The sequence below is a fragment of the Ornithodoros turicata genome, chromosome 1 (genome assembly GCF_037126465.1).
Source record: "Ornithodoros turicata isolate Travis chromosome 1, ASM3712646v1, whole genome shotgun sequence".
NCBI classification, from domain to species: domain Eukaryota; kingdom Metazoa; phylum Arthropoda; class Arachnida; order Ixodida; family Argasidae; genus Ornithodoros; species Ornithodoros turicata.
The window spans coordinates 86,264,055-86,276,123 of NC_088201.1; the positions used below are offsets into that span (position 1 = coordinate 86,264,055).

Consider the following 12,069-nt stretch of genomic DNA (forward strand, 5'->3'; position numbering starts at 1 on the left):
CCCGGTCGCAAAGCGGTTTATTTGGCCGGCAGATCAGCACCTACTCCAATCATCTCGATTGCTCCAAAGCATGTGACCATCTGACGTGGAACGAGCACTGTCCTTTCTGTTCATTTGCATAGCAAAATTCGGAATTCGGAAATGAATATTCCAACGGTCACGCTCGCTTCATGATTTTTTTTAAAAAGTAGAATGGCTTTTAACGAGGACTGTCTCCCATTCTGCAATCTCACTTTTGCCCGAAAGCTCCTAGTTAAACTCTTAATTAATGAATTTCAGGTAATTATTCATCTAGTAGTTACTCTCTTCTAGAAGATGTCCACCTGGCCGTATAACTCAACTGCAAAAACGGCATGTATGCTGCTCTCATAGCTTGTTTCATAAAAAATATGGTGTAAAAATTCCAGGGTACAGGTTAGACAGGCATTAAAAGTTACAGAGTTCCCAAGCAAAGAGCGTATCTTCGAGAAACCTCATACAGGTTTCTTAGATGTCGCAGTAGAAGCTCTGCACGGTACGGGATCTCTTCTTTAGCGATTATAGGAAGCAACCTAATCACGCTTGGTGGTAGCATAACAGGAATATCGAGACGTAGAAATGCCGTTTCCGTATTTATCATGGCGACCCTTCGATTTGAACATTTAAAGATGGCATCATTCTCCTTACAAAACCTTTCCCCTTCTTTCTCTCTCAGCTTTGCTTCTAGACTCTTTCCTTATGATTTCTGTGGTCGACACAGCTTCTGTGCAGCTGGTACCTTTCTTCTTTTTCCTTTGCTTTATTACCACCTTTACTTTCACATCACAGTAAGGAAAACATCGTGTAGCTATTAGCTCCTTGCGCCGTACCTAGCGTTTCACTTCACTCCTTCTTTAATGTTCATTTATGCAGGATTGCTAAAGTTTCAAAGCGTCAACGGCGAGAAGCTCTTGCCGAAGATAGAGCAACCAGGTGATATGTGCAGTCGCCGGCCTATGGGTGAGAAGTGCTTCAGGGCTGGTGAGTCATTTTGCATTGTTTGCCAGCCACACAATCCTAGTACCACTCCATATTGGTCCAATGGTACCAGTAGGATAGTAAAATGGAACCAATAAATTGTAATTTCCTGATTTTATTGGCATTGCCTTAGATTACTGGATGTATTGCAGATTAGACGAGACGAAGCTGCATTAAAAAAAGCAATGTAGTGCCCTGCATTTTTTTATTGGGAATTTCGCCGCTATACTACCAGTGGAAATGCCCTGCGCTATGCTACCAGTGGAAAGTTACGCTATCAGGGGAAATGCCCAAGTGAAATACAAGCAGAGCACCCAATATTTCCGTTTGAGGGTTATCTCTCACAGAGGTTGGATACACGTGGAAGATACTCAAATGCTAAACAAATGTGTCTAATAAAACGGTATTGTGAAATACTATTCGCTTAAACCTAAGACTAAGGGAATCCTGGAAGGGAGTACCGCTAGGGTTGCTACCTTTCACTAAAAAGAGACCAAAAGGTGTGTGTGGGGGGGGGGGGGAATAGAGAGAGGAATAGGGGAGGGTGAAAGAGAAGCGTACCGGGAGAGAAAGCCCCTCATTAAGCAGCGTGCACAAACGCATACTGTTTGTTCCATTCGTAGTGGTCCAGTGCATTCGGCGTGCTCAGGACATTTTGAGAATCATCACCATGAAATGCCCTGTGTGATAAAATACCGACAAAAAACGCTGCCAGTATTGCCTTTCAGCCGGCACAGGCCGCAAAGAACACCAATATAACACAGAAATATAACACCTCTACTTAACTGTGGCGCACTTTGAAAAATACTCATCCTCACAGCTCAGCAACACCTGCAGGCTGTCCATTATGCGTTTTCTTTCGCAAAAGTTCCCTTTCTGGTCACAAAATTGTATAGCGATATGTAGATTTGTGTTAATCGTTCATTGTAGTATATTGACAGTGCTTTATTGGTGTTCATTAGGTGCTTGAGTATTTATCGGAGGAGCACCAGACATAATTATCAATAGTACAGTACACAATTTCTAATGTGCTTCATGTATAGTACGGCATACTTACAAACGAACTTGTACTGATATGTACATAAAAGCTTCATAACTTAAAGCAGCGTGGAAAGGGTTCGACGGAAATATGTCTGCTGGAGTAGAAATTAAGATTACAAGCCCCGGTACAGATATACACACGAAACGTACGAAGACTGTAGACGAGCAACACTGGTGCGCAAGAGTGTTTGCAATTTCTTCGGTCAGAATTGCTGCTTCCTTCTGCTAGCAGCAAGCGACGTAATCGCATCCTCCCAATAGTGAGGTCGCGCTTCTTCTTTTTTACTATATCTATTTTTACGGTTGCATTTGGGGCCGTCCGTCCCTCGTCTTTCGCAACGACAGTCGACCGACCGCCTTGCTCCCGCGATGTAGCAGACGATTCTCGGCAGCCAATAAAGTTGTTCCGATGATCTGAATGTCGTATCTTCGGATCTCTGGAAGGAACAATAAAAAAATGAATTTCAGGACGGACGAACTAGCGATAGAACCCATGAACCTTGCCTACACTCACATGACGTTACGCTAACAAGACATGCTACGATCACATGGAGTGATGCACATCCGTAAATGGAGTAAGCCAAGTCCATAAACTCAGAAGACGTGCTACACTAAGGCATGCTACGCTAACATGGAGTAAGATGGAATAACTAAACGTTCAATGCGAGTAAAACGCGATTCAACCATCGCAAAAGTGCTCTGCCACAACACAAGAAACGCCGCCGTCTTCATTAAGAACAATGAGTGAAATAGGAATACTAGACTCGCAAAAGAGAACGATAAGTGCCCTAAGATGAAATAAGAAAAATCCAAAGGGCTGCCAGGTACACTAACACGAACACAGCAAAACGGAAAAACTGTGTACCTAAGTGGGGAGGAAGGAATAAGGGATAACATGGTCGAGGGAATGCTCTTCTTCAGATGTGTGGGACAGAATGAGGGATCGTCGGGTGATGTACGCCGCAAAGCCCGCTAGGGGCCTAACACGTATTTCAAGTTATCTTCGCTTTCACTAACTTTCACCCCAGTACTAAATTCACGCCCACGACTTCACACAACGCTGTTATCTTCTTAGACCTCACCACCCGCGTCATACCAAGGTGTCTATAGTACCATACCAAGACTGCCTATAATACATGAAGATCTTGGCTGGGACCAGCATATAAATATGGTTACCGGAACAGCTAATTCTAGGTTAGCGTATTGACGACGTATTCTAAAAGATGCTGACAGGAACACGAAATTGGATTTGATGTGTTATGTCTTATGTTGGATTACATTGAATTACATGTCATTATTGGATTATACGTCAGTAATTTGGTTCCCCGAAGCAAGGACTAGAATTAATCTAATTGAAAAGGTCCAGAGATGAGCCATTCGTTTCGTGGGAATAGTATCGCCTTGACTCTCGGACTGAGCTTCTGTTGCAAGCTGATCTGCCTCCGCTCGCCACGAGAAACAGCATTCAGCGGCTGAAATTACTCTGAATAATCTAACTTCTCTTCATGGAGATAACTACTACAGCTTTTCTGAACGAGGAAACTCACGGCTTAATCATTCGAGGCACATCAAGCAGTACATGTTTGAAACAAATTGCTTAAAACAGTCTTTCTTTCCCCTTGTTATCAGAGATTGGGATCTGTTACCTTCGAGTGCAGTTGAGAGTTAGCGACACACTATCAACCTTTGTTACCCCTACCTGTAGTGTTTTTTTTTTTCATGTAAAAATTAATGTTATTTTGCATGCACTTTTTTCTTGCTTTGTTGTTCTGTATTGTACTGCATGAACCTGCAGTACCAACAGTTCTTCCGCTCTTCGCCCAAATTTACATTGTGAAGCATTTCTGCGTGCGTTATCAATCGTCGAAAGAACAGATGTGACACAATATAATAGAGATGCAAGGAAGGAATCACAGAAGAAGCGAAACATGGTCACACTCAAGTAGTATTTATTTTCGTTGATTCTGTGGCTGGCGTAAACTCCCAGCTCCCGCGTAAACTCCCAGCGGTGGGATAGTAAATGTCTACTGGACGTCTAAATTTAGACGACTGGCATGTTTTCTAGACGTCTCCAAAGAACATTAATGTCTAGAGGACATCCTCTAGCATTCCTGTAGTAAAGCTAACATTACACCAACTACACGTCTAATCCTAGACCTCCAACACCTTATTCTAGCCCAACTTCAGCCATTTTCTTGACGAGGGCGAGGGGGCTTCTAGCCCTGTATTAGCCATAATGCCTCAATTTGACGAAAGCTATAACGCAATTTCCCTTGCCACGTCTAGGGTTACACCTTCATTGGGCGTTACTTGGAATACATATAGCAACTTTTCTGTATTTGTGCACCTGCTCTTTCAGAAATGTCTGATGTACGTGGGAAAGTAACACGCAGTAACCGACACAAGAAATATATTTTGCCAACAATTTACTCGAAGTAAAGCTTTTAGACACTGCAAAAGTGACTAGCGTATCACTGTACGTTTGCGCAGCACTTCGACTCGACAATAATGGTACAGGCACTTATCAAGGGCTAGATCATGACGAAATAGTATGAAATCAAATCAGCTTACGTGTTTGTGTCGTCCATGTTTGTATCATGTCTCGGCTAATTCTCGTTGCTTCGATAGCAATGTTCATAATACCAGAAAACATATTGTTGAACTTGTGGAAATAACATTTAAATATCAAGCTCATGCTACTTATGTTCCCTGGTGAAACACGTTCACTCCCGTAGGCTGACTCTGGAAGTACTCATAAGCAAAGATTCGTTTAAGGCGGACTCACTTCTTAAGAAGTCAATGCGCAATCTTTGTTCGCAGGGTTCTCGTAAACCTCGCTAAATTTCTACACCAAACAGGTACAGGCATGTTCCCCTCGAGTTTGTCTAGGGAATGACATATTTTTGAAAGCCTGATGCGACCCACCGATTTTTGGCGAATTAAAGTTTGTCAAATTTTCAATAAATGGGAGTCTATGGGAGATGCAACGAAATCGCTTCTCTCAGCACGCCTGCCCGCGATATTTCGGCCAAAATGATGTCATTCCCTACAGTAACGGTCGGGGAATTGATAGCAGTGAACAAATTCGACAAGCTTACTGCAGCTTTCCAGATCCCTGCGAGTGAAAATAATGGCTTTGTCGTTAGCTATCATGTTCTGCACGCTGGCGCCGACTACATTACTTAACTAGACCGCATGAGTCGCCTTAAAACAAGTTAGCAACACATTTCAATAGATACTGACGTCAGCTCCAAGAAAAGCAGTTGAATGCCCCACATTTTGGTAGCATAACTGTGGTATAATCCCACAATGTCTCACACGAAACAGTGAACAGCAGCAACAAAAGCTTGATTCATTACTTGCATGTATTTGAAAGCGTACCGTTCATCATCAACACACAGTGCCGTTATCCAGAAAGCGTAACTCACGCGGCACGTATCCGCAATGTCCGACCAACGAACAGCCACGACTAAAAAAATCTTCGCTATCCAAGTCGGGTTCAAGGTAGGCCGGGCGCTCACTTGGGATTTTGACCACACGTGTCAAATCGAGCTCGCTGCGCTAGAAAGCTTCCAGCCGAGGAGGGTTTCTGAAGGCGTGGTTTCTGGAGGGACAATCCCAAAATTCGCGGTCACCCCCCAGCCGGCGCACTCCGTCACTATACTCAGCCGCTATGCGGGAAGCTGCCTTACAGGATGTTAATTCAATGGGAAACAGCGTTTATGCCAATTAACAGCAAAACAGAATAAAATTTTTAAGATGTCATCGCCTAATAGAGAAGAACACCATGTAAAGAACCCCTGGAGACATGAAAGGCACCAGCAGAATATAAGCCTAGTGCACCCTGGCCAAATGAATTTTAATGCATTGCGCCTATGGGGATTCCGTCGATTTTTGCACATCGCCCATGTTTAGACTACGATTTTTCGACAAAGGCACTCAAATTCTGCAAATGTCATCGCCTATTTTCGTTCAGTACGTCCTCCAGGCCACATACCAACCACGGCACGATGTGTGAGTGTTAATCCTGATGCACCCAGGGCCTTCAAAGTTGCGACTCAGACAGGGTTCCCCTCCTAGGCGCTCGACGGACTAAGTCCCAGTATTATCGTAATAGGCATGCGCTGAGACTGTACGGCTGGTCTGAAGGAGTTCGAAACGAGAACTGTCATGTTTTCCAGAACTCGAAGTGGCTGACAGAACAGACAACTTTATTTTCAGTGAGTAATATAGAAATGATACCGTCTTGTATTTTATATCGCTTTTATATTAAACTATACAACTTGATAAAACTGTCCATTTCGAGTGCCGTTTTGGAAGTGATTTTGTAAAACGCGACCTTTCAGGGTGCAACAGGAGAACAAGGTACGAGGCTCAAACCCCGTGATCGTACTTTCACATATACATACCTATATACATTACATTATATAATCAGCTTAGGATGATGAAATTCGCCATTTGGCCGTTTTGGAAGCGATTTTGTCAAACGCGACCTCTCAGGGAGCAACAGGGGAAGATACGGGGTTCTAACCCCGTGATCTTACTTTCACGTATACATATTATAATATCAGCTTAGGACATCTGTAATATTAATTTTATATCAAATGATAATAAGCCCCGACGTTTACGAAATTGGCCACTTGGCCATTTCGAGTGCCGCTTTGGAAACGATTTTGTCAAACGCGACCTCTCAGGGTGCAACAGGGGAACAACGTACGGGTTTAAACACCGTGATCATACTTTCACGTATACATATTACAAAATTAGTTTAGGACATTTTTAATATTTATATATCGAATGATATTGAGCCCCGAAGTTGACGAAATTAGCCATTTGGCCATTTCGAGTGCCGTTTTGGAAGCCATTTTGTCAAACCCGACCTCTCAGGGTGCAACAGGGGAACAATATACGGGGTTCAAACCTCGTGATCTTACTTTCACATATACATACTACAGAATCAGCTTAGGACATCTTTAATATTATATTCATACCCAATGATATTAAGCCCCGAAGTTGACGAAATTCGCCACTTTGCCATTTCGAGTGCCGTTTTGGAAGCGATTTTGTCAAACGCGACCTCTCAGGGTGCAACAGGGGAACAAGATCACGGGGTAACCCCGTGATCTTACTTTCACATATACATATTACAAAATTAGCTTAGGACATCTCTAATATTATTTCTATATCAAATGATATTAAGCCCCGAAGTTGACGAAATTCGCCACTTTGCCATTTCGACTGCCGTTTTGGAAGCGATTTTGTCAAACCCGACCTCTCAGGGTGCAAAAGGGGAACAAGATACGGGGTTCAAACCTCGTGATCTTACTTTCACATATACATACTACAGAATCAGCTTAGGACATCTTTAATATTATATTCATATCCAATGATATTAAGCCCCGAAGTTGACGAAATTCGCCACTTTGCCATTTCGAGTGCCGTTTTGGAAGCGATTTTGTCAAACGCGACCTCTCAGGGTGCAACAGGGGAACAAGATACGGGGTTCAAACCCCGTGATCTTACTTTCACATATAGATATTACGAAATCAGCTTAGGACACCTTTAATATTATTTTTATATCAAATAATATTAAGCCTCGAAGTTGACGAAATTTGCTACTTGGCCATTTCGAGTGCCGTTTTGGAAGCGATTTTGTCAAACGCGACCTCTCAGGGTGCAACAGGGGAACAAGATCACGGGGTAACCCCGTGATCTTACTTTCACATATACATATTACAAAATTAGCTTAGGACATCTCTAATATTATTTCTATATCAAATGATATTAAGCCCCGAAGTTGACAAAATTCGCCACTTTGCCATTTCGAGTGCCGTTTTGGAAGCGATTTTGTCAAACGCGACCTCTCAGGGTACAACAGGGGAACAAGATACGGGGTTCAAACCCCGTGATCTTACTTTCACATATAGATATTACGAAATCAGCTTAGGACACCTTTAATATTATTTTTATATCAAATAATATTAAGCCTCGAAGTTGACGAAATTTGCTACTTGGCCATTTCGAGTGCCGTTTTGGAAGCGATTTTGTCAAACGCGACCTCTCAGGGTACAACAGGGGAACAAGGTACGGGGTTCAAACCCCGTGATCTTCCTTTCACGTATACATAGTACAAAATTAGCTTAGGACATCTTTAATAATATTGTTATATCGAATGATATTAAGCCCCGAAGTTGACGAAATTGGCCATTTGCCCATTTCGAGTGCCGTTTAGGAAGCCATTTTGTCAAACCCGACCTCTCGTGGTGCAACAGGGGAACAAGGTACGTGGTTCAAACTCCATGATCTTAGTTTCAGATATACACATTAGAAAATCAGCTTTGGACATCTTTAATATTATTGTTATATAAAAATATATTAAGCCCCGAAGTTGATGAAATAGGCCATTTGGCCATTTCGAGTGCCATTTTGGAAGCGATTTTTAAAACGCGCCCTCTGAGGGTGCAACAGGGGAACAAGATACGGGGTTCAAACCCCGTGATCTTACTTTCTCATATACATACTACAAAATCAGCTTAGGACGCTTTTTGCTTAGGGAGTGTCGTTTCGGAAGCAGTTTCTTCAAACGCGACCTCTCCATGTACGGCCTGGCACCAGGATTAAAGGGGCTTCGCACGTTTTAAAGGGCTCGATCTGCTGCCGAGCGTTGCGGTATCCTCTGTTACAATCCCAGTACAAGCCGTTCATAGTATCTTTTTGGCACAATGATACAAGTCATTTGAGTCATTGTAGAGGGCCCTGGTGCCGCCTTTTCCAAATTTTGCGGTGGTTTCCGATGCAATCACAGGAGAGGGGCATAACATAAGCCGTCGCGTCTTTATAGGTGTGTAAAATGTCGGCCACCATGATTAAAGGGGTTTTTGTCCGTTTTAAAGGGCTCTGCTGTAGCCTTTTATGGAGTTTGCGGCCGCATCCGTTATAATTCCAGTAGAACGGCAATAGCATGCATAACCCGTTGCGTATACTTATATGACTTTGGAACTATGATACAAGGGGTATCGACCGTTTTAAAGGGCTCTGCTGCCGCATTTTCTGTATTTTGCGGTAGTATCTGTTACAATCCCAGTAGAACGGCATTGCACAAGCCACTGATGACATGTCTCCATTTTTTCTTTTAAAATCAATCAATCAATCAATCACATGTCATCGGCAGCATGATACAAGAAGTCTCGCCCGTTCTGAAGGGGTATGCTGCATCCTTTTCCCGATATTTGCGGTCGCCTGTGTTATGATCTCGGTAGAGTGACATAGTATAAGTAGTTGATAATATGACTGTGACAGCATGACACAAGGGGTTATGCTCGTTTAAGAGGGCTCTGCTGCCACGTTTGCCGAATTCGGCGATCGCCTGTGTTATAACTCCAGCAGAATAGGATTGCACAAGACACTGGTAACTTTCTTTTTTTCGCTCCATGATACAGGGAGTTTCGCCCGTTTTATAAGGCCTTGCTGCTGCCGTATCCAAATTATGCGGTCTCCTCTTGCGCAATTCCGGTAGAAAGGCACAGCGTAAGCCGTCATTAATATGCCTTTGGTACCATGATACAAGGGGTTTCGTACGTTTTAAAGGACTCTGTTGCTGCCTTTTCCGCATTTGGTGGTCGCTTCTGTTGCGGTCCCTGTAGAAGAGCATCATAAGCCGTTGATAATATCTGTTTGGAACCATGATTAAAGAGGTTTTGCCCGTTCTAAAGGGCTCTGCTGCGGTCTTTTACGGATTTTGCGGTCGCCTCAGTTACAATCCCAGTGGGAAGGGCAATAGCATAAGCCGTCTCGAATATGCCTTTGACACCATGATACAAAGGGTTTTGCCCGTTTTAGAGGGCTCTGCCGGTGCCTCTTCCAAATTTTGGGTCACCACTGTCAAAATCCCAGTACAAGGGCCTAGTATAAGTCGTTGATAATGGCTTCGCTATGCAGAATACACCAGTGACTCTTTGTGGTGTATTCCATGGGTGCCCCTAGCTGCCATCATCGGGGTTGCAGAAAGGTTACTTTCTTTTCTCAAAGAAGTTGGCAAGTGATGCAATGTTTCAGAAGGATACTGTGGTGGTGGTGGTGATGGTGAAAGGGCTTGCCGTTGTCGGCCTCACGTATATGGGCAACGTCACGACTGACGCCCTGGGGAAATGTGCGTCCTGGGCAGACTTCTAGGGTCACTGTGGGTCATTTCTTGCAGGTCGAGGTGTAAGCATACCATGGACTTGTTTATGCGTGCTGCACTTCGAGAAAAATTGGTTGATTACCATGAACAGTGAAATTCAAACGGCTTCGTAACGGATATGTTCTCAAGCGGTGAACCACCCCAGGCCATAGTCATGAACTATTTGTTGTTGTTGTTGTTGTAACGAATATGTATTTTCATATATGATGTCTTTTCCTCAGACTTTAGCACCAGTGCTCGTAGGTGTGTGTTGCCGTGTAAATGTTCGGACTGCCGGCGATTTGCTGTGCAAGTTCACTTTTGTGCCCCGTATCTTGACAAGTTTTTTTCCTTGCCGTCACGCTGAATTCAAACGGAAGGTATCAGCCTTTGGTCCGTTGCGCAACTCGTATCAGCAGCGAAGAGGAACGACAATTTCTTCTTTGTCATTGTTGTTGCGGCTGGTACTATCATCAATGCGCATAGAAGCCAAGATGCGGTACCCGGCGTGATAAGATGTCTGCGTGATTTCGAGTGGAGAGAACCATAGGGTGCTTTATCTATATGGATACATATCTATGCGTATATGCATTGGTGGCCAAGGTGTATCGAGAAATCTCATGAATTACAGGGGAGTGGTTGGAAAAATTCAGGGGGAGTGTACACCTCCCTGGGGGGTGGGGGTAATCACCCTGGAAAGGACCGCAATTATAGCAAAGTACCTCAGCGTAAACAGCTGAGCGGTATAGTTATTAGGCATTCGCATATACAATTCGTCAATGAGAAACTTCACTTGACACACCAGCAGAGACAAATGAGCTTCTTTTCCAAATTAGACATTGAAAATTTGAAAGGCGTTGCAAGTTCTTCGTACATAGTTCTTCACGAACGATTATCCCAACGTCCAGGAGCACTGAAATTGTAGGTTTACACACGGTATTGCTGATTTTGCTTGCATTTTCAACGTGAAAAAGAAAAAGGAAATCAGGGAAAGAGAAATAATTAAAAATATGCACACAATGACCCTCGAACATAACTACTCCATCTATTTTTTTTCTTTTTTTTCACTGCGCCTCTCTGTGCTCAGTATACAGTTTTTCGCGCATGATATCCGGAGAGGCTGCTGCTATGCTGTAAGCCCATAAACTTAGTGTAATAATTAAGATGATGTCATTCTCTGCACTTGTCTCCACTATAACTTCTCAATTATCATATTACTTACAGTGTAGCTTATCAAAGCTTATCAACGTTCAGACCAGATCGCTAATCGCTATAACTACTAGCTGAGGTTCATGAGTCACAAGAACTGCTCGAATGTGAATGTCCCTCCTAACGTCGACAGGAGCAACACTACATCGAGCAAGGGTAAAAACAATGCTTGAAAACCTGGTTTCATTCCCACTTCTTCATTATTGGTGTGCGTGTGTGTGTGGGGGGGGGGGCAGCTTTATTCTATTTAGTGGTCAAGAGCCCTCGGGACACAGAATAGCTGACTGCAAGCCATGCACATGCGGCCCGCTTGTGTGAGAGCCCTGATTGCCCTGATCTAAGCATTACTTCATCTTAAGTGAGAAATAAATAATGTACTCGAGGGCGCGTAGCACTTGTTTAGCGTTATCTCCAAATCTGGTATTTAGTTCTGCTCCAAAATATCTGGTCCAAAGAAGTCGCGTTTGATCAAACTGTTGCCACTCGCATCGCCACAGCACTCGCAGACGCCAAACTGTCCGTATCTTCCATTTCATTTAGTAATAATTCTGGATATAAACGTGATATCGAAGATGTCATCACTTAATTACGTAGTCTGTGTATCCATGCTTAATAGCTATGAGTCCGCGGCCCATACCTGATTCCCTTGCCAGAGCCCGCGA

The 12,069-nt window shown here is 43.5% G+C and overlaps 1 protein-coding gene across 1 annotated transcript in view; it reads left to right on the forward strand.

Moving 5' to 3' along the window:
* Nucleotides 1–974: 974 nt before the first annotated feature.
* The window catches only part of LOC135378028 (peroxidase-like), a 57,602-nt gene continuing 46,507 nt past the window's right edge, over nucleotides 975–12,069 (forward strand). The window contains exon 1 of the mRNA XM_064610855.1: nucleotides 975–999. Coding sequence (XP_064466925.1) covers nucleotides 975–999 — 25 coding nt within the window. The remainder of the gene's footprint in view (nucleotides 1,000–12,069) is intronic.